This window comes from Medicago sativa, chromosome 7, assembly GCF_051527215.1.
Source record: "Medicago sativa cultivar Bolivia chromosome 7, Bolivia_mono, whole genome shotgun sequence".
Taxonomy (NCBI): domain Eukaryota; kingdom Viridiplantae; phylum Streptophyta; class Magnoliopsida; order Fabales; family Fabaceae; genus Medicago; species Medicago sativa.
Genome location: NC_140755.1, coordinates 24,430,398 through 24,452,289, shown reverse-complemented (window position 1 = coordinate 24,452,289; position 21,892 = coordinate 24,430,398). Strand labels below are relative to the sequence as shown.

Genomic DNA, 21,892 nt, shown 5'->3' with positions numbered 1-21,892 from the left:
TTTGGTTCAGATGTATTCAGATCATTTTTTTACCCAACCGCATGGTTTGGTTCGGTTTGCGGTTTTGATTTTACCAACCAAACCAAATCAAATCAAACCGCAATATAAGAAAAACACTACTTGAACTCATAGAAATTCAATGGAAACTTTAATAAAATGAAATATTATTTTCTCCTGTTAAGTTTCTTCTTTGCTTTTTCTATCAAAAATGTATTTATGTGCTACTTGAACTCTTAGAGAATTATTAAAATTTTAGTCTTTTGTATTTCTTACAAAATAGGATTACTTTTTGTCCACATTTTAATTTGGTCCACGTAGTTGAGAACATTGTTAGATATAAATAAAATTTTAATGCTGGATGAAATTTAAAACGGTGAAGAAAATATGTTGTGTTTTAACTTTTTAATTTGATTTTAACGTTGAAAACAAAAAAAATCGCAACAATCGTTCCAATCCAAACCGCATTGGTTTGGTTCGGTTTGGTTTGGTTCGGATTATATTTTAAAAGTCAACTGAACCAAACCAAACCGCATATTTATTTATTTTGCGGTTCGGATGACTTTTAACCTCAACACCGAACCAAACTGCATCGCGAACACCCCTATCAAATTTAAAGTATTTATTCAAATATTATTCAAATCCTATTTAATTTTACTATCATGCGTAAGATTTGTCTCCTTTAAAGTGAACCACCTTGAGACAACGGTAGTCATGATGCTGGCATACCTAATATTGGTGCGTACCTGTCCTAATATGGAAGTAACTAAGATAGCAGGTACAATAATTAGCGAAACACATTGACTTCATCAATTAAATCATCACAGTAACATTATTCTTCTTTCATCCATGATAATGTATATGAGATAGGGCTGCCCGTTTGTAGAATTACCGAGAGGGAAAATGTGCTGATGTCCTTCTAAGATTCAATAGACGAGGGTACCTTTAGGACACCGAGAATTTTGGAACCCTAATGTCCGTTATTGTTTCAAATACCTGTGAGAAAGTGAGACCCTACACGTAACTCTACGCGTGTAAGTGTATCTCCCTACATGACTGACAACCCTAAACACTTATCCAAGTAGAATTTCCGGTGGAAGGTTGCAACTGACAGTTGGAGGGTGATGAACCCAAACCTTTGAGAGAGTAGGACCCCACACGTACGTACATGTGTGACCAGCAGGTGCAACTTGACAACTGGTAGGTAGTAAAACCCCACGAACTCATTACTTAGATAGAAAACGCTAAAAACTAAAAACTGAATAAGGCTTGACTGTTAAATAATTCCAACAAATGAATAGAGGGGATTCGAAAAATCATAACTGTCACTACCATTCTGCAATAGAAAAACCAGGTTAACTCCTAAACTCTTGCTCTATCGCAAAGCAAACCTCTTTACCTCCTTTATATTTTATATTTATTGTTTTTATTTTATTTTCTTGTTCCCAAATAAGTAACGCGAATTGCCTAGTTGAAACGACAATCCCCGTGAGTATGATACTTTAATTACACTTTATTACTTGGTAACTGATTTCGTACACTTGCCTAAATCCCACCATCAACAATCATCACTGATCTCCAACATGTAACAATTTGGGAAGAAATATGACATTTTTCTCATACAATACTTCCACATAGAATGCGTATCCATCATGTTCTATCATTACGTCGTCGTAAATCACCTTAGGCAAATCAAGATCGACAAGAACTCTAATCTAATGACCAAATTTCCTATTCTTTGTTTCATCATCAAGAAACAACAGTGTTCAAACGCTGGAAGCGATTTCCATCAACTTCCTTGGTCTCCAGCATTCTTGTGGGAGATCAAGTATGTGTACCCTGATTTGTGCATGTGATTTCCTTTTACTAGAGGTGCTAAAATTTTGTGACCACTTGGAAAGATGTAACAATCTCAACTTTAGATTCCACGTTCCCGCATACCAGATCTTTGTCATATCTTCAAAAGAGAAAAATAGGAACTCAAAATAACTTATCCCAAGAGGGATTAATTTTATTATGCCAATATGTTTTCATAGAGTTGTTAGTTTCGAATAAAGATCAAGAGATGTGGAATTAGAGCTGTCAGGTTGGGTTAAAATCAACTCAGATGGAGCGTGTCAAGGTGGCTTGCGAGCAGGGTGCGGTGGTTTGATTAGAGGAGATGCAGGAGAGTGGTTATGCGGTTTTTCTAAATTTTTGGGCAAATGTAGTGCATATGTTGCAGAGTTGTGGGGTGTTTTGGAGAGTTTGTGATTAGCTCGGAGATATGGATTTAGCAAGGTAGAGGTGCATGTGGATTCTAAAGTGGTTGTGAAGAACTTATCTAGTGATGGTGATGTTGGAGCTGCAGGGTTCCGGTTAGTTCAAAAAATTCGCCAATTGTTGGAATTAGATTGGGAGGTTAAGGTGTGTCACACGTACCGCGAAGCTAACTTTTGTGCGGATGCCTTAGCAGTGATGGGTTGTAGCAGTGGTTCCAAGATGATTATTTATGAGCAAGCACCAGCTCATATTAGTTCGCTTCTTTTTGCTGATTCTGTTGGGATATTACATTCCCGTAGTGTTGCCGTGTAGTTGTTTCTTTCGGGCTTAGGCCCTCTTTGTTTCCAAAAAAAAAAAAAAGATCAAGAGATGTGATAGGTTTGTCGCCCTTATTTCAAAATCAAAAGGCCATAAAGGTTGAACTTACAATCATCCACACCTTTCTCATGCTCATCTTGCGATATTTTAAAGCAAAGAAGATCACCCTTAATAGAGGGTTTTGGTAAATCATGAGATTCAATCTCACAAGTGTGTGTAAGGGCTTTTGCAAAGGCATGTATGGTTGCACGATTGACATTAGGTGGAGCAGGTGGTGGCTTAAGGGCCAAGAAAGGCCATGACACACAAGGTTGTCAAAATCGAGATTTTTCTTCAGATCCAAAGTGGATAACCATATTGCAAAACCTAAAAAGGCAACTGAAATCGAAAGATTCTACCCAACTGATTTCGTAGAATCAAAAGGGATCGCAAAATCAATGATCGCAACCAAAATTGAAGGATTCTACTCAAATAATAATAAATATTTACTATAAAGTGTCTAAACAACTCAGGGTTTGAAATCTTAAAGTAAATATAAAGCAACCATGTCTCAAATTTTAAACATAAAAATAAACGACTCAAAGTCTCAAATATACACACTAGTGTCTAAACGTAAACATAAACTACTCAAAGTCTCAAATCTTATACATCAAACAACCAATTCAACAAAATACTCAAAACTTAAATGCTACAAGCCTACATCACATCAAAAATACGCCAATTATAAGATATAGCAAACTCGCACAATCAATTAAACCTAAATAATTTTTGAATGGATTTTGCATAGTTTAAGATTCTACTTAGAATTCACACCGATATGGCAAAGCAAAATTGTAGGATTATAGGATTTTGAACGGGATTTTAAAAACAATGGTAGTAACCATAGTTACTTGAGCTCCAAGAAAGTCGAGAACTTGAGCTCCAAGAAAGTCGAGAAGATCATCATAGAAAAAAAATCTAATTTACTTGAGCTCCATGATATATTATTATTTTTTATTATTTTTTACGGTTATACAATGATATAGTTAAGTTGATCACTTGTCAACATATTGATATTATACCACCATATGTATATAAAGGTATTCACAACCAAACCGATCTAAAGTAAAATCGCAAATCGATCCAAAAAAACTAAAAATCATGTAAAACTAAAATTTATTGGATATGCGGAAGGTGAGAAAAAGACAAGAAAGAAGGTTGAATTGTGTTGACTTTTTCAAAACTTTTCTAAGTGTTTCAAAACTTTTCTGCTTCTCAAGATTCATTTACTTTGTCTTCCTTTACAGAAGCAAGGGACTGATGGTGGATTTCAAGGTAGACCGAATAAATCTACTGATACATGTTATGCATTTTGGTAAGTACATTATGGAGCCATAATTAATTTTTATTGTAAAATACTATTTGTAAGTTGTCAAAGCCTTAACAGGAATCATACAATTTAGCAGGATTGGAGGCGTTCTAAGAATTCTAGGGGGCTGCAACTTTGTCAATACAATACAAGGTGCAGTTACTATAGTTTCTTTGAAAATACAAAGTGTTACAGATTTTAAGGGGAGAATTGATTTGTTGATATATTATATCACAAAAATTATAGGAAATCAAAGGGAAGAAAAATAGCAATAATGATTTAAGCTGCTAAACTTGATTTTAACAGTGCATTTCCTTCAAAAAAAAAGAAATATAATAATAAAGCTTCTTTTTCCTCTTTCATTTGCACAATCAAAGTAAAGATTTTTACAATACACTTAGACCTGATTTTTCTTTCTTTTTTATGATTTTTTTTTTTTTTTTGTGGAAGCGGAAGTAACAATGAGCTTTCTTGCACATTGTATCAAATGGACATCTGTTGTCTGTTTCAAATTTTGTTGGAAGTGTAAGTTTCCAATCTCATTTGATTGCCATAATAGATTGTGAAAGAACTTGCAATTTCGAAGAGGAATACTGTGTATTATTTACTAAGAAAGTAGTTCAAAGGCTCTACAATGCAAGAAAAGAAACACTAGAAAAAGTTGATCAACCATTGATCATATCTATAATTTAATGGAGTATCTTCGTAGTGAATGAATTCATATTATATTGAGAATCAGTCAACTAAACTATAATTTTTTATATCTTCGAACAGAATTCATATATTTTTTTTAGCAAAGAATTCATATTATATTGAGAATTAGTCAATTAAACTATAATTTTGGTAATAATCAAAACATAATTGTAAACCCTCCTAATAATTTCCATATTGTCCAGACGCTATTTCCAGTAGTGTTTGAGTTTATAGCTTATCATCTTTACTTTCAATTATATCCTTATCATTTTTTCTAAAATCCATTTTTATCCTTTATAATTTAAATTAAATCCTTATCATTTTTTCTAAAATCCATTTTGATATTTTTTTTTAAGGACATGGGTTGCGTTTATATATACGTATATTGGTATATTCATAATATTTTTTTTAGGGATTCATAACTTTTGTTGTTAGTTTATATATTTATTGTTAGGTTTATAATTTAAAATAAAAGTATATAAAAAATAATAATGGATAGAAGCATAGTGGTACGTTTTGTTTTTTTCCTAAAAAGTATAGTACTTTTTAATGAAAATAAATTTAAAATAATAATATAAAAGATTCATTAAATTAATAAATTCTACGTATTTTTAATATTTTGTAAAAAAAAGTATTATATAAAAGATACATTAAATTAATGAATTAAGATTGTTCTTTTATGTCATTTTACATTATCAGCAAGTTAAACCGTTAATTTTATCAAACATTTTAATTAGCTTTTCAGATATAAGTCATCAGTTATCCGCTAAACGATATTAGTCATTAGTCATCAGCTATAAGATATCAACTAGCTTATCAGCTATCTTCTATTTTTACCAAACCGAGCCATAATCGTTAGGTTACTCTATTTTAGTATCTGATTCGGCTTAAAGTTACTTCTCCCGCAAGTTTACTTAATATTTGTTGGTTAGTCTATCTAGTTAATGTTTTTTCCTCTGTGTACATATGCAATTCTATGTCAAACAATATAAAAGAAACGGGTCACAAAAATCATCAATATTTTATATTAGCGTGAAACTTTGAATGCCACATCCTATAGTACTTTGATTAAATGTTGGATATTTAAGAGATGTTCCTCATATTTAGTGCCGTAAAGATTTAGATAGAGATGTGGTGTTCAATCCACTTGTGTGTGGTTGTTTTTTGTCTAATGTGATGATGTTTCAGACTCTCTTCATGTTTGAACAATGCTATCATAGGCGATGGTTTTACTAAAGGTGTCAGCTTCTTGTATAAAAAAATCTTCCTGATAATGTGGTCCGACGGTGTATCCTTATGATGTGTGAACAGAGTTGCAAGTGATTTTAGACAAAAAAAAAATCTGTTGGGGCGAGTCTACCCAAATAAATGAATGATTCATATATATAAGGGTTAAATATGTTTTTGGTCCTTATAAATATATCAACTTTTCATTTTAGTCCTTCTAAAAATTTCCTTCAACTTTTCGTCCTTAAAAAAATTTCCATCTTCACTTTTGGTCCCTCTTTTAAAGTAAACTCATATGTAGAATTCATATTTTTGAATAAAATTTGCAGAAAAATTTACAATATTATAAAGATCTCTCCCAAAAAAAATTAGAATTTTTTACTAAAATATGAATTTTTATATGTTTGATGGTGAAAAAATCATATTTAATTTATGTTTTGTTAAAAAAATCTATTTTTTTGAGTGATTTTTACAATATTCTACACATTTCTGCAAAATTTCATTAAAAAATACAAAAATTTACTTAAAAATAGGGACCAAAAGTAGTGATTGAAAATTTTATAGGGACTAAAAGTTGAAGGAAAATTTTAGAAGGAGTAAAACGAAAAATTTGTATATTTATAGGGACCAAAAACATATTTAACCCTATATATAATGCCTTAATGTTTTTAATGAAACTTGCTACCTTATTCTATGTTGATCTCTTTGTTGTCTTGGATTAGTTGTCTATTGCTCTACCACTTTTCAATAAAAGCGATTATCCTGTTGAGGTTGAGACTATGAGATTAAAGACTGGCTTTTGAGAGAGTTTGAATTCTTTGGTTACTTGGAGGACCGGATACATATCTTAAATTATTCTTAAGGCATTTTAAAATGTTTTTTTTGAAGGAAGGCATTTTAAAATGCTAAAATTTGAAAGAAATCAATATAAATTACATTTTTTATTTTTCATAGTTATACAATCCTATAGTTAAGTTGATCATTTATCAACATAGTGACATTTTTCCACCATATGCGGACTTCTACATTCAAACATTATCAAGGTCAAAGTATTTTTGTTTTATGAGTACTGCCTGCCTTAACGTATACTTCAAAACTTTAATTTGTGTGCCTATCACCAAAAGTGGGTGTCATCAACAAATTAAACTATAATAATTAATGAAAGAACAAAGTCAAACAAAAATTTAATGAAAGAACAAAGTCAAACAAAAATTTATTGGCGTGTATAGTACAATAGGTGCCAATATAAAGCATAGAAAACTAAGTTAATGTATATCAACAAATTAACATAATCACAAGAACTCAATTGATTCAATAATCATTCATGGGTTCTGAGAATGAGTGCAAAGCAAGTGAGCTCTTTGAAGCTCAAGCTCACTTGTACAATCAGTTATTCAGTTTCATGAGACCCGCGTCGATCAAGTGGGCTGTTGAACTTGGCATACCAGATATAATCCAAAATCATGGCGAACCTATTACTCTTCCTGAGCTTGTCTCGGCTCTTCGAATTCCAGAAGCAAAAGCCGGTTGTGTTCACAGTGTCATGCGTTTATTGGCGCACAATAAAATCTTCGCAATTGTCAAGATGGACGACAACAAGGAAGCATATGCTCTTTCTCCAACATCAAAGCTTCTTGTGAAAGGGACTGATCATTGTTTAACTTCAATGGTTAAGATGGTAACAAACCCTACCATGGTTGATAAATATTATCAATTGAGCAAATGGACATCTACGGAGGATCTCACAATCTTTGAGACTACATTATGGGATTTCATGCAACAAAATTTGGCTTATGCGAAGCTATTCAATGATGCTATGGAGAGTGATTCTAATATGATGAGGTTTGCAATGAGTGATTGCAAATCAGTTTTTGAGGGCTTAACTTCTTTGGTTGATGTTGGAGGTGGAACCGGAAACACGGTTAAAATTATTTGTGAGGCGTTTCCTACGTTAAAATGTATAGTGTTCGACCTTCCAAATGTGGTAGAAGGATTAACGGGAAATAACTATCTAAGTTTTGTCGGCGGAGATATGTTTGAATCCATCCCTCAAGCTGATGCAATTTTACTCAAGGTACGTATTAATTCAAAGGGAAATGAATGGTTTATTAATTTCCTTTACCTAATTGCGAATCTATATGTCGGAAAAAACCTGAAGTAAAACATAGATAAGAAGGGTACCCGTGAACTTAACTTAGGAACAATGCATAATATATGCAGATGTCGGAGTTTGAACCCCGGTCACCCCACATATTCATCTTAAAAAGGTGAATTTCTAGCCGTTAGGCTACTTAAAAAGAAAAAAGTAAAAAAACATAGATAAGAAGGGAAAATAGTTATAAAAAGTTGTATTATTCACAATGAATTAGATTCAATCCAAGATAGTATCATAGTTTTTTTTTTTTTTTTTTGAAGGGAAGATAGTATCATAGTTGAAATGACATTTTTCATCTTACAAATTAATTTTGTAAAAATAAGCTAATGTCAATCCATACATAACAAAGTATTGTTAATCCATACATTATTAATTAGCTTAGTTTCCTTTTCATTTTTGTAGTGGGTTTTGCATAACTGGAATGATGATGAATGTGTAAAGATACTTAAAAATTGTAAAGAAGCTGCTTCAAGGCAAAAGAAAGGAGGAAAAGTGATCATAATAGACATTGTGATAAATGAAAAGCAAGATGAGCATGAAATAACAGAAGTCAAACTCTGCTTTGACATAACTATGATGGCTAATCACAATTCAAGAGAGAGAGATGAAAAAACATGGAAGAAAATCATCACAGAAGCAGGATTCATGTGTTACAAAATATTTCCTATATTTGGTTTTAGGTCACTTATTGAAATTTCTGTTTAATTAAACCATAACTTAAACACTTTACATGTGTATGTTGTACCAAAATTGGTGTAGGAGGGTTTCATTAGTATTTTATTATTTCAGCCTATTTTTATTATTTGTTTGTTTTGTGTTATATTTTGGATTTTTAGCCCATTAGGCCTTGTTATTTCTTTGTTTAAGCTTAACAGTTGTAGCTTAAGAGACAACTTTTATTCATTCAATAATATTTTAGAGAGTTTTCTCAATTTTTAATGGATTCCTGAACCCTATTTTCACAATTTTGTCGCTTGCAATTTGCAAACTTTTTCTTTTCAATCTAGGTTTAGCGCTTAATTTAGGTTTATTGTTTTCTAACCTACGCTTCCGACTGCGTCAAAAATAAAGTGATAAATAAAATCACTTAATCAAATCTACTCAACAATATAGGTTGGTGATATGGTGAATTAAACTTGTTTTATTTTAGTTCTGTACAAACTATCTTATTTAACTAAGTTGTCACTTTGATGGTCAAAAAGCAATTCTGAGCATAACTAAAATGGTCTAACTGTGGCAAATAAGATTTTTGGTAAACCTGGAGATACCACGAGCTTGGTTCTGCACATTAAAAGGATTGTTATGCATCAAAATATATTGATTAATAAGTACTAAATGATTTGTCTAGTTGGAAAACAAAACAGAACCTTTTCTCATATAAGAACTATGATGCCAAAGCATTCAAAAATGTAATTAAAAGAAGAAACACTTTCGAGTCGTTTTACGAAAATATCATTTATTAATGGTATGAGAAAAAAGGTTATGCTAACATGACAATGGTTAAGGATTCAAAAAATGAAACAATTGCTAAATTTTAGACAGAAAATGTTACTTTTTGGTATTTCAATAAGTCAAATACACAATTCTCAACATAAAGTTTCTACTTTTAGTTTCTTAATTAATGTCTTAAAGGCACTTGTTTGCATTTTCCATATTGTAAAATCACATATAATTCTCGCCAAATATCAAAAGGTTGAGACATGTGTCAAAATCTGATCCATGAGATGAATCCAATGAATGATATTGATGCAAAGTTACATATCATTCTCGCTTATGTAATCCGGATCTCAAACTTTAGGTGCCTCATCCACTGGGTTTGAACTTGTCCAGTGTTCTCGTTTTTTATTTTTTATTTATTGTATGGAAATGTGTTCTCTTTTTCTTACAAAGTGTAATATGCATTTCTCATATAATATAGCAATATATTTAATTACAATATTAAATTATATCAATTGAATATTTTTGATGGGATATTCACAAATAATAACTCTAGTAATTTCCTATTATTTCAACCAATTTTTTATTTTTAAAACCGAAAATCCAAGTATCTATAATCTTTAAAATCTATTTTGTTGTGCTATATATTTTATTATTCAATACTTTTTTTTACATTCTATAATAGTGTTCATATAATCTCTGTAATTGTTATGAGTATATCGGTAGAGACCCTCATTGTCACGACGTTGACAATTGGGAATTTTTAGTGTGGATGGAGTCGTCGCAAGCGTTGAACCGACAAGTGGTGCGTTGTTATTCTAGCTAGACAAGGATGATCCTTGGTCCTACGTATCTCTCAACGATTAGAAAATCAGAGCTACATAGTTCTCTTGACGTTTTGGGATGTGGGGAAGAAGAAGTGAATGAGTTGTGATGGTCTGGATCCCCTTATTTATAGAATTCAATACTAGGAAGTAGAAGTAGTGGATGAGTGAAAAGTCGATAGTGGATGATCCTGGGGTCTCCCACTACTCCACCTCGCATAGACTTAATCAAAGCCTAATGTGTTTTAGGTTGGAAGACTTTAGTCAAAGCATAAGGTGTGTTGGCCACATGGACAGAGTCGTCCCTTCTTCTGAAGGGGCCACGTCTGTTTCTTAGCTGGCATAATTCTCATAGCGGTACAATCTCAAAAATACATGCAAATCTATCCGTTAGGTTTTGTCTATGCTACCTTATTACCTTCAGCATGCAACACAAAAAAACTCAAGAAAAGTATTACCTAAAGCATATATTAATTATGAAATTCTTTATTCTGACCTGCTATGATTCTTCAACGTGGTAGTGGGGTTAGAAAGAGGGTGCCTTTCGGTTATGACCCACTAGATATATTCACGGGCACTTGCATCCCTTTGTTGTTTAGCAAAAAGCCACAAAATCAGAGTCTCTCTTTTATCAAATTTGTCACTTAGTTGTGTGGTGCTTGACGCTTGTATGAGCCATATGCAAATTTATGGGTTCACTAAAAGCCCTTCTTTGATCTTCTTCACATAATTTGATCACACGGTCGGTTTCATTTTACACTAGAAGTTTATTGGCTGAAACATGACAACAAAGAAGGAAATTGATTGGATGGATCTATTCATTCTCAATAAAGAAGTAAAGGACCATTTGCATTTTTCCTATAAAAGAAAGTTTAGATGAGTTGGTTATTATCAAAGTCAGGACATATTTCAAGGTTTAAAGGTATTTACAGATTATCATGTCTTTATACAGATAACATAAGTTGAATCCACACTCTTTTAAAGATATATGTGAATTTTTACCAACTGAGTCAACTTTTATAGGCGGAATCATTTACAATTAATCGTATGAATTAAACTCATTTATTAATATTTTTCTCCGTGTCAGAACTTGTAATATAAAAAAACATAACATAATATTTTTAAGTGAAAAAATACACCATAATTTTTCTTTCTAAACATCCCTTTGTTGATGAGAAAAAAATATTAATAAGCATCATAATTTTATTTAAATGTAAGTATCTTATTTCATATATGTTTATCTTTTTTATGAATATTGAAACCATAGTTAATTAATTATCTTTAGCACGAAGTTAACTTAAAAACCATGAGATAGTCTTTGATAAAACTTCTTAAATTGCCTTGTATACATTATATTTCAATTATATAAAAGAATTAGAATGTAACAATTGCAGTGGGGGCATTTTTCCCTGAGTCATAGTTGTAGATCCATCCCTAAACACAAGTGATTAGTATGTGTAATCCCTCATTGATTGAATTTAACTATTTGTTTTATATTAGTGGCATTCCACTAATATAAAAAACAATAGTTGATTTAAGTGTGTCGAACACGACTCATAAACAGTTCAACCATCAATGTAATCACAACTCGTATTCTCCAAAGCATCGACGCTAGCATCCGCTTCACGATATGAATGACAAATTGGATTTATGTGATTCTTTGACTACATATATGAGGGATAATTGCAACCATAGGAATCCAGATCACAAAGAAGTAGAAAAACATGACATGGGACAATGTTGATTCAAGATATGTCTTATTCACAGGCTTGTAAAGAGAAGAAAATGAAATATCAAATTCACTTCAATGTCCCTTAGATAGATGCATTGTATAGAAGAGTAGGACCATCTCAATTCTCATCACTCAATTTTTTTTATTAATTATGACAGTATCATGTCAGATACATTAGCAGAATGAAAAACAAAATTGGTCAGCATGGAATTTCTAATAAAAAATTATTGTCTCCATATCTTTTGAAACATTGAGAGTACATCTCACATGTGATTTGGCAGATTAAATTAAACTATAGTTGCATCTCACAGTCACAAATTACTCAAAAGTAAGAAACAAAATTCTAAACAACAAAATGGAATTCTTCACAATGTAATTAGAAAGAGTAATGTAGGAAAAAAAAAATAAAGGGGTTCTTAATTGATTGACAGAACTTTGGTGTTAGCCGACATTTTCTCAATCTAACGGTCTCTACAACTACAACATTGTGCATCAACTTTAGACGATCCAAATTCTTCTGATTGGTGAACTGAGAGCTGAATGTGTCAGGAAGCTACAGGAAGTACCTGTGATGTGCTTGAATGGTACTGTTGTAGATGACATTGATGATGATTAATCTCTCTTTCATATTTCTTATCAACAATTATTGTAATGAGAGAATTATCAACTTCATTTCCATTAATACCCTTGTTGTCATCTTGCAATTTTCTTCTAAGTTTCTCTTCTGCTTCTTGTAAGAACTTGAATTTAGGAGGAGGTGATGACTTTAATCTATTGAACTCTGCATCAGTTGTTGATTCAAAAAGAGGGTTGAATCCATGTTGATTATAGGGGCTACAATTATAGGGACTACAATTCAAAGGAGTGAAAAAATGTGGAGATGCTATAGGTGTCAAATAAGGTGTTTCCACATCTAACAAATCACCTAAGCTTCTACCTCTTGAATCCTTTCCACATTTACCGTCTTCGGATTCTAAATCCTCTTTTGATTCTTCAACTATTGTGAACAAGAATCTCGGATGACCTAAAAGGCCGTCGTGATGATGTTGCATCATGTAATCTGCGTCGATTCCATCTTCGCCATAGGGTTTGAAAAGAAACTCTTTGCTAGTTTGTACTTGAGGGTCATGGACAAAATTGTCATTTATTCTCATTGATGAACAAAGCTCTGGTGGAGTAAAACCTGTTTGTCTCAAAGAAGTTGATGGTCTTTTCCAACAAAACATATAGAAAAGCTCTTTCAAAGGGTTGCCATTGCCATAGTCATTTTCAATTTCTCTTTTGATTATTTTCTTCTTCCACCATAACAAGTAGTAAACTTCAGCTACTAAAGCCAATAAAAGGCAACCAAAAACAATGCTTAAACCAAGTCCTACACTACTTAGTGATTTCATCTTTGTTCACAAATCAAACTTAAAACTTTGATTTCGAATCTTAGCAGAAACAATTCTTAGTCAGACTTTACTTATCTTTCAGTCGAACACCAGAGTATTATGACATCTTTCGACTGGGAATCGAAGTGTTAAGACCAAATAATTAACATCTAATCTAGATAGTCATAACTAATTGACCAATTGAATACCAAAAAAGAATAATTACAACCAAATTTCAACAATGAGAATGACACATATTCAAGAGTAAATGAAAAAGCTTACTTGGTAATTTACTTTGTCTAAATCTGAACCCTTTAAGCTCAAATTTTGAACTCAAGCATGCAAATCTGGATATTCCTTTTGACTAGAAAACCAATACTAATGCTTTGACACAATAAGCTTAAGCCTTTCAAAACACCAATCTTCTAAAAGGGCCAACTAAAAAAAGCTCCTTTTTTCTCTCTTGAAAGCAACACTAGCAAATCATAAGCTTAAGCTTTTAGCTTTATCCTTTAACCCCATCATTATCTTCAAATTGAAAGAAAGATCCACTAAACCAAAAACTACTTTGTGGTGATGTTCAAAAACAATGAGCTAGAAAATAACAAAGAGAAGTTTGAAGTGAGAGAGTGTGTGTTTGAGCAATGAATCTGTCTGACTGGCTTATGGTTGGAGGGACTCGTTCTTCGAGATAGCCTCACATGGGATCAGAAAGAAAAGGAAAATGACATTTCAATATATGTTTCATTACATATTACATTGCAAAATTATTATAATATAAAACTCAGATAGGAACACGAACACCAGACACGAACATTGACACGTTATCACTAATAATAATTTAAAAAAAATTACATAATCTAGTGTAATTATAAGTGTTGGTGTCTTGTCAATATCAGACATAACATATATCACGCCACAATACACCTAATCTAAAAAGTGTTTGTGTTTCGTAGATTATAATAATAATTACTTGTAAGATCCTTCATGTAGGGGGATGATTTTATTATTTTTCTCCCATAACTTTAGTTGACACTTGGTGTTGTGTTACTAGCTGACAATTTGGGGGGGACAATGATTCCATATCTGAAAGTAGTTTCCTACAATGCTTCTTGTTTCATAAAATTTAATTATTATTTTTGTTTTTTTTTCCTTGCATGATTTTGTTTTGACTAGTGAAATTATTTGTAAAGGAAGTAACATTGCTATTGCTTCCTTTGATTCGGCGGTTGATCATGATGATGATGTATTGATGCTATCCCAAAACAACAGCTCAAATGACAGGAGAATTTGTCATCAATCATTATTAATCAATTATATTATTGTTAATCATATAGACGAGGGAAAATGTCAATATATGTCCTTAACACGGGTGGCACTTTGGTGTCATTAATGGCACCATGCCATTAGATCAGGGCCACACATTGCCCCAAATGTGTGTGTGATGTGTGTGTTGGGTGCCATCAATGGTCATGATTTAATGGCACGGTGCCATTAATGGCACCCAAGTATTGTCCCCTTAACACACATGTTAGTATACCAAAGATAAAAAATTATGTCTATTTATTTTTTAAAAATTTTAAAATTATATTTTTTTCGATAATTATTACTTAGTAATTGTGAAATCTTTAACATATACCTTAAAATGATATGTTAGCATAATCATATACTCCCTCCGTTTCAAAATAAATGTCCATTCTGGAGAAATTTTTTGTTTCAAAATACATGTCCATTTTATAGTTTAAGGATACATTTTATCTATTTTACCCTTGTCTATCAATTAATTGAATTCTAGATTTTCTCCACAATAATTATTTTCCACTAATAAATGTTGCCCCAATTTTAAGTGGATTTACTCATGTACTCTCCCAAGAAATAAGTATGACTCTCTAATCCATCGTTTGAACCAACCAATTAATTGGACTCTCTAATTTGCTTATAAAAATGGCAAATTTTATAATTAAAACTGAAAAAACCAAAATGGAAAACAAAGGAAATTTTGATAACCGAAGCATGCCATTTACTCCATTGAATTCCAATACTACAACTTTTTAGTATTGGCGGTATGTATTTTGATAGCCGAAGAAAAAAAAATATGCCATTTACTCCATTGAATTCTAATAATGAAACTTTTTTTTAATGAATTTAGTATTGGAGTACTAGTATTGCTATTGCCATTTGATTGACTTTAATTGATTTTGGTATTGGTATTGGGAGTAATTATGAGATGGGGTAAATAAATGTAAAATGGAGGAAATCAAAGATAAGGGTATAATAGGAACTTTTGTGTCAAACTAGCTTGTCCTTGGTTACTGCAATTTCTCCAAAATGGACATGTATTTTGAAACAGATGGAGTATTACAAAGTTTCAATTTTGTTATCTCAATATTCTAGCAACCTAATTTACTCAAATTTGTTTATAACATTTTTATAGATAGACAAATTAGTATCTTTGTTAATTTTGACTCAATATAATAAATAAACTAGTTTGCTCTAAAAATAAAAATAAAAAACTAATTTGTCTTCGTATAATCAGGGTTTGTATAATAGTGATACTATCAACAGGGCCATGGCTAGGGTAGGTGACCTTAGTGGGTCTCCTACCATAGGAGACTTCAATTTTTTATTTTTTTTGCTTTGTAAATTGGTTGTGAGCCATTGGATTTAAAAGAAACACTTTGGATGGCACAGATTTATTGGCATGTTGACCCACTAGGATAGTATATTTTAATCTTTAAAGTTGATCTTTAATAACTTAAATGATTTTGCAAACAATTTACGTAAAGGGTGTTATTGTCAATTTAAGTAAATGATTTTGTTGTGCATATGATTTTGTTTTGCAAAATATTTGCTTCACGAAGCAAAAAGTTAATTTCATATTTTTGCCTATTGAATTTTTGGTTGGGGATGTTTATTAAAGGGTTAGTTAATTTGACTAATTGGGGCATGATTTTGTATTATAATTAAATTTTTAATGCAAAAGACAATAATAGAAAACATACAAATATTTGAATTAAATAGGATTACGGCTAGCAACATAATACTCCCTCCGTCCCTAATTCTAAGCACCCATTGAGAAAAAAAATTGTTCCTAAATACTTCAAACATAACTCTAATTAATACTACTAATTAATACTAGATGCATTTATTACTCCCTCCGGTCATATTTAGAAGAGAAAGTTGACTTTTTAGATACATTGAATAATGTATGTATCTAGTCAAGAACCTAAACCAAATACATTAATTATTTAATGTATCTAAAAAGTAAATTGTTTCTTGTAAATAGGACCGGAGGGAGTATTATTTTTTCAAACATAACCCTAATTAATACTACTCCCTCCGTTCCTTTTTAAGTGTCACTTTTGGAGAAAAATTTTGTTTCAATTTAACTGTCACTTTCAAAGTTCAATGCAACATTAAATGTTGTTTTACCAATATTATCCTTAGTTATTTATTGCGGAGAGAGAAATATATGAAATGAGATATTAAATGAATAAGGCTATTATAGTAAAAGTATCAATTATTATATCAAAAGTAGTAACATTTATTGATTGTCTTGGTTTGTGTAAAATGTCACAAAGTGACAATTAAAAAGGAACGGAGGTAGTACTAATTTACCTTTTTTTTACGTTTATTTACCTTGGAATATGAAAAAGTCAAATTTAAATGCACTACAAACAAGGACAATTTAGTAATATCCTCACACAAAATGATCATATTAATTACACTTTCACTTTTTCTTAATCTTTGTGAAATTTGCATTAAGGGCTTAGATTAAGGGACAAAGGGAGTAATATGCATTGAACAAACATAGATAGAACAAAGTTTCATCACTTTAGAACATAAGTTCAAGTGTCTCCAATGCCACAGCAGGACAGAAAAACACTTATTTGGATACATCACGATGAAAGAATGTTCAATGACTAATCAAATCATGTGTGATAGCAATTTTTACTCACTAATATTATTTGTTGATTAGTTATTTCATCTTTTTAACATTATTAATTCCTTGGTGAAAAAAACTTTTTTAATTTCAAAATATAAAAAAAAAAAATTACACAAGAGGTATTACTAACTTAGGGGTGTGGAAAGGAAGAGATAATAAAATTGACATAAAATTGATTAAAATGGGCCCGTTTAGACTTCAGCCCATTATAGGTCACATATTTCACTAACAATAACCCTGAGAAATTCAGTCTTCACCAAAAACATTCTCTCCATCGAGAATACTGACTGTTCCAGCGCCCTAAAATTTTGGATAACAACCACGTTGATTGTGTGATGTAGCTTTCCGTTACACAAAAGGCGCATTATGTATTCAAATTCATTAATTTATCCTCCCACATTGTGGGTGTTGTATTAGTCTGTAATATATTATAATGACTGCAGAAATAGGAGAAAGCTTAGGTGCAAATAGTAATACATGTTTGTGTAATCACAATTATTCAACAAGTTAGTGATTACAATTTGATGAGATCAATTTTGATACTTGTTAATCTCGCGACTTGGGTTCACACTTGCTCATTTCGATCAAGCACAATAATATTCGTGTGACATTATTAGTTAGTTTTCAAGGTTGGTTAAATTTACTTATAAATTTTGAAACTAATAATGTTTTTTTCACGAAGAAATTTGTAATAGTAAAATTTTGAAATAACTAATCAACAATGGCATAATGTTACATAAACTTAAACTCATGATAATTTTAGTCGAATAGTAAGTCCCATTTGATATTGCCTTTACAATGGTGTAATGTTATAATGATGTAATATTAAGCACCTGGACATATTATCTCATACGTAGTTGAATGTAGATTAAATTAAATTATAGCATAATGACATACGATCAGTTGCAAGTTTGAGGAATAGCTAAAATCAAAAAATAAATTAGACAAGAACATGATAACAAATTTTTGGAGCGTAAATTAACAATTGTAAATAGTAACCCGAAATATCCCTCGACCTTGATACCAGAATTGAATTTTGTCACCAATGCATGTTAAAGCCTTATCAAAAAACGTATACCATCCTAGACCAATATGACACTGTGATTTGCGTTTGTCGTTCCAAATCAGGCTCCAGTTTTCAATTACTCCTCCCATAATTGATATATTTATATGACTCGATCTTTCATTGAGCTTTGTTTGTACGACATGTGCTGGAATCATCTACATGTGAAGAAGGAGTGAAGTTTCAGCATCCAATTGCATAATTGAAACAAAATTTTGCAGTTAATCTAACAATAAAGAAACATGTAACAATGGAATTCAACTAAAAATTAGATTTTTTGTCTCACCAGCGGTTGTCCCCCTTTCATCATGGAGGAAGAAACAGTGGATTCCCATAAAGGTGTATCTACCCCCCATACTTGGTTTTGAGTTGTTGATTGATTCAAAATCAAAGATTGCCTCATTTCATTTGTCATATGTACATTAGTATGAACTCTATTCAAATTTGGAGTCCTTTTTTTCGATTGTAATGGAATTGTCAAATTCAAAAACAAAAATTCTACAAGCTCAAACCTCATCTTTGCAGATTTTGTTATACCGTGTAACTCCCTTATGATGGTAAAATTTGTGGTGAGTTTGCCTCTTCCACATGTTGCAGGTTTAATTGAACATTCAATCACTTATGGTCGACATAAATCTGAGTAACCACCAACAACTCTTCTTTCCATCGTATAAAAAAGGATGCAGGGATGAAGACATAATCCTATAAGATACATTTTGAATAAAATAGGGTTAATGTTATATGTAAGGAATACAAACCATTTGAGATAATTAATTGTCAAATATATTACCTTTGTTTTCCATAGTTTAGTTTTGAACTTCATCCTTTTGTTGTTGTTGATTGCGTGTATGTTCATAGCTGTGTCTGGAAAATGTTCTAAGAATGGAGGGTGAGTGAGAAATAAAATAGATGCCAGATAAGGTTCCAGCACTATGTGGGTTGTATAAATTAGAATGAGTTTTTAATTTTAGAAAAAGGAAGAATCATTCTTATATTACACCAATATAAAAGTTGACCATTAATTACAGTTACCTTTCCTTGGTTGGAATTTTTTTTATCGTAACATCTAAAGTAATGGGTCAATATAAAGATTGTTAAGAAAATAACTGGTACGTTAAATTTGACAAATAAATTATCGAATATGTCATTTTGATTTTTAAACTAAATGATTTTTGATTATATTAGAATAATCTGTAATATTATAGCAATAAATTAATTTTCGTTCTTTTAACTTATTTCGATTCATATGTGTGCCTAAATGAATTATATTTAGGTAAATGTTAACTTGTGCCCTCAAAGACACATGTTAAGGAACTCATTATAGAAATATACGCATCAAAAGTCGTGTAGTCAACTTCTAAAAAGTTAAAATATCATGTTTTTCAATGCAAAGTTGTTATTTTTGGATTCCTTAATATGTACCCTCTGGGCACAAGTTAACATGACCCTTATATTTATGATTGCGACCACAGGAAAATTGTTCATGTATGAAAGAATAAAGATAGGTTGACACCCTTAAATGTGTACACCCTTTTGTACCACTCAGAAAAATTTCAGTTAACCAAATATATGGTCTGTGTGATCATATTTTCTTAGTTACGTGACCAAATTTAAAAGCTGAAAAATGTGGTCAGTCAACTAAAATGTGCGTGATGACTATACTTTTACTTGGTTAAACAAATAAATTCTTGGAAAAAGTGTCGCGACAACGTTAGTTAACATTTTCATTCGTATAAAGTTAAATTTTTTCTATAATAGTGGATGAATGGTCTTAAAATAATGGTATTCTTAATGTAAAAAACTGTTTATATTGTGCATTTATTTAATCAAAGGTAAAAAAATTAAATTCAAATGCATTAATTACAACAAAATATTTTTATTTTGACTCGTTAACTTATGCATTAAGGGCTCAAGTTAGCATTTTTTCGATGAAAATGGTAATTATATACACGCTTTGATCACTATTATAAGCAAAATTTTGCATTTTACATTCATTCAATTAATGATGTATATAGTATTTATTATAGACAACACACATCTATAACAGAATGAATCCAAAATACAAAATTTTGCTTATACTCCATCCAGTCCTATTTACAAGAGAAAAATGACTTTTTAGATACATTGAATAATGTATGTATCTAGTGAACAACCTAAACCAAATACATAAATTATTTAATGTATCTAAAAAGTAAATTTTTTCTTGTAAATAGGACCGGATGGAGTAATAACGATCGGGGTGTAATGTGAAACATATCTCAATATTTGCACCCATCAAGTCATCTCATAAAGCTAGCAGTGCAGGCTGCAGAGTTAGTAATTAGTAATGGAAAGCGTGTTGGCAATAGTCAATGGTGCATGGTTCAAAGTTATCTTGCATGAAAAGATCAAACAAGAGTGTGCCACGTTGGCCATAAAAGAAGGGATGGGATGGCTATTTGAAGACTAGTTGTAAGGAAAAATAATTTGGTCTAGTATTTATTTGTCTGATATTTTAGTTAGTGCATACGAGCATCCACAATGATAGTTCCTTAACAAGGACTCCTTAAATGGACCACACGTGACAAATCATTTATTTATAATTTTTTAATAAAAGTACCTATTAAGGACTCAATGACTCCAATGGTAATACACTAATAAAGACTTCAATGAAAAGTACTTAAATATGTCACACTATCTTTATATCATTAAAAAAATAATTAATCTATTACTCCTTTTTACAAGTGGGACCAAATAGTCCACATTTTATTACTCATTTATGCAAGTGAGACCAAATAGTACACATTTTATTACTTGTTTAAACGTGGGACCCGTTAGTTACTCAGGAGAGAGAGGGTCCTTATATAGTTGTCTGTTCCTTAACGAGGACTCATTTTTTCTTCCTCCAATGGAGGGTCCTTAACGGGGAGTGGTCCTTGTTAAGTAAGGACCCCCCATTGGAGATGCTCTTACATCTTTTTAATTTTAAAATAAGGCTTAGTTAATGTTGCACTAAATTTTAGTTATTACTAGTGGAATTTTTTTTTCTTCTGACCCTATGAAAAAAATTTGATATGTTTGCCCCTAATTCAAAATTATTGATACAATTACCCTTGTTCTTCATTTCATTTGGCGAACATACACTTTTTTTTCAACTTTTTCTGCATGTTCTTATTTTGAAACGGCGAACATGCAGGTTTTTTCTGCAACTCCTGACTGCTCCCCAAATGAAATGGCGAACATACATTTTTTTTTTCAAGTTATATATTTCAAATGGTGTACAAGCCATTTAAAAAAGGTGGTTTTTTTAATTAAAAAAATCCTAAAACCAAAAAACAAAAAAAAAGGTAAGACAGCAAAAAAAATGGAAAAAAGGGAACATGCTCGCCATTTTGAATGGCATGATTCTAAAAATTAAATGAAAAAAATAATCATCCATGTTCGCCATTTCATTTAGGGAGCAGTAAGAAGAAAAAAAAATTCATTACTCGTGTTGTACCCGTGCGTTCGCACCGGTTGCGCCGTTGGCGCATTTTTT

General features: G+C 31.4%; 2 protein-coding genes and 1 long non-coding RNA gene across 4 annotated transcripts; 1 reads left to right on the top strand and 2 right to left on the bottom strand.

Moving 5' to 3' along the window:
- The first annotated feature begins 7,084 nt into the window (after positions 1-7,084).
- On the top strand, positions 7,085-8,932 carry LOC146905076 (isoflavone 7-O-methyltransferase-like). Its single transcript, XM_085723075.1, has 2 exons — positions 7,085-7,919; positions 8,403-8,932. The coding sequence occupies exons 1-2, from the start codon at positions 7,170-7,172 to the stop codon at positions 8,703-8,705; spliced, it is 1,053 nt and encodes a 350-aa protein (XP_085579201.1). The 5' UTR covers positions 7,085-7,169; the 3' UTR covers positions 8,706-8,932.
- A 3,301-nt stretch (positions 8,933-12,233) lies between these two features.
- On the bottom strand, positions 12,234-14,001 carry LOC146905075 (uncharacterized). The gene has a single exon (XM_085724964.1). It carries the CDS (start codon positions 13,385-13,387, stop codon positions 12,539-12,541), a length of 849 nt encoding a protein of 282 aa, XP_085581090.1. The 5' UTR covers positions 13,388-14,001; the 3' UTR covers positions 12,234-12,538.
- A 4,165-nt stretch (positions 14,002-18,166) lies between these two features.
- LOC146905074 (uncharacterized) lies at positions 18,167-19,324 on the bottom strand. 2 transcript variants are annotated; one of them, XR_015019349.1, is made up of 3 exons: positions 19,166-19,324; positions 18,662-19,077; positions 18,167-18,533 (listed from the first exon to the last, which is right to left on the bottom strand). It is a non-coding gene; the product is annotated as an uncharacterized LOC146905074 (long non-coding RNA). The 2 variants fall into 2 exon arrangements; XR_015019348.1 differs by having other exon boundaries at positions 18,167-19,077.
- Positions 19,325-21,892: the final 2,568 nt, after the last annotated feature.

What these genes read in the sequence shown, in the direction of transcription:
- LOC146905076 (XM_085723075.1), top strand. Translation starts at nt 7,170, where the DNA reads ATGGGTTCTGAGAATGAGTGCAAAGCAAGTGAGCTCTTTGAAGCTCAA. An exon ending in CTGATGCAATTTTACTCAAG is followed by an intron (nt 7,920 to 8,402) that starts GTACGTATTAAT and finishes TCATTTTTGTAG; the next exon opens with TGGGTTTTGCATAACTGGAA.
- LOC146905075 (XM_085724964.1), bottom strand. Translation starts at nt 13,387, where the DNA reads ATGAAATCACTAAGTAGTGTAGGACTTGGTTTAAGCATTGTTTTTGGT.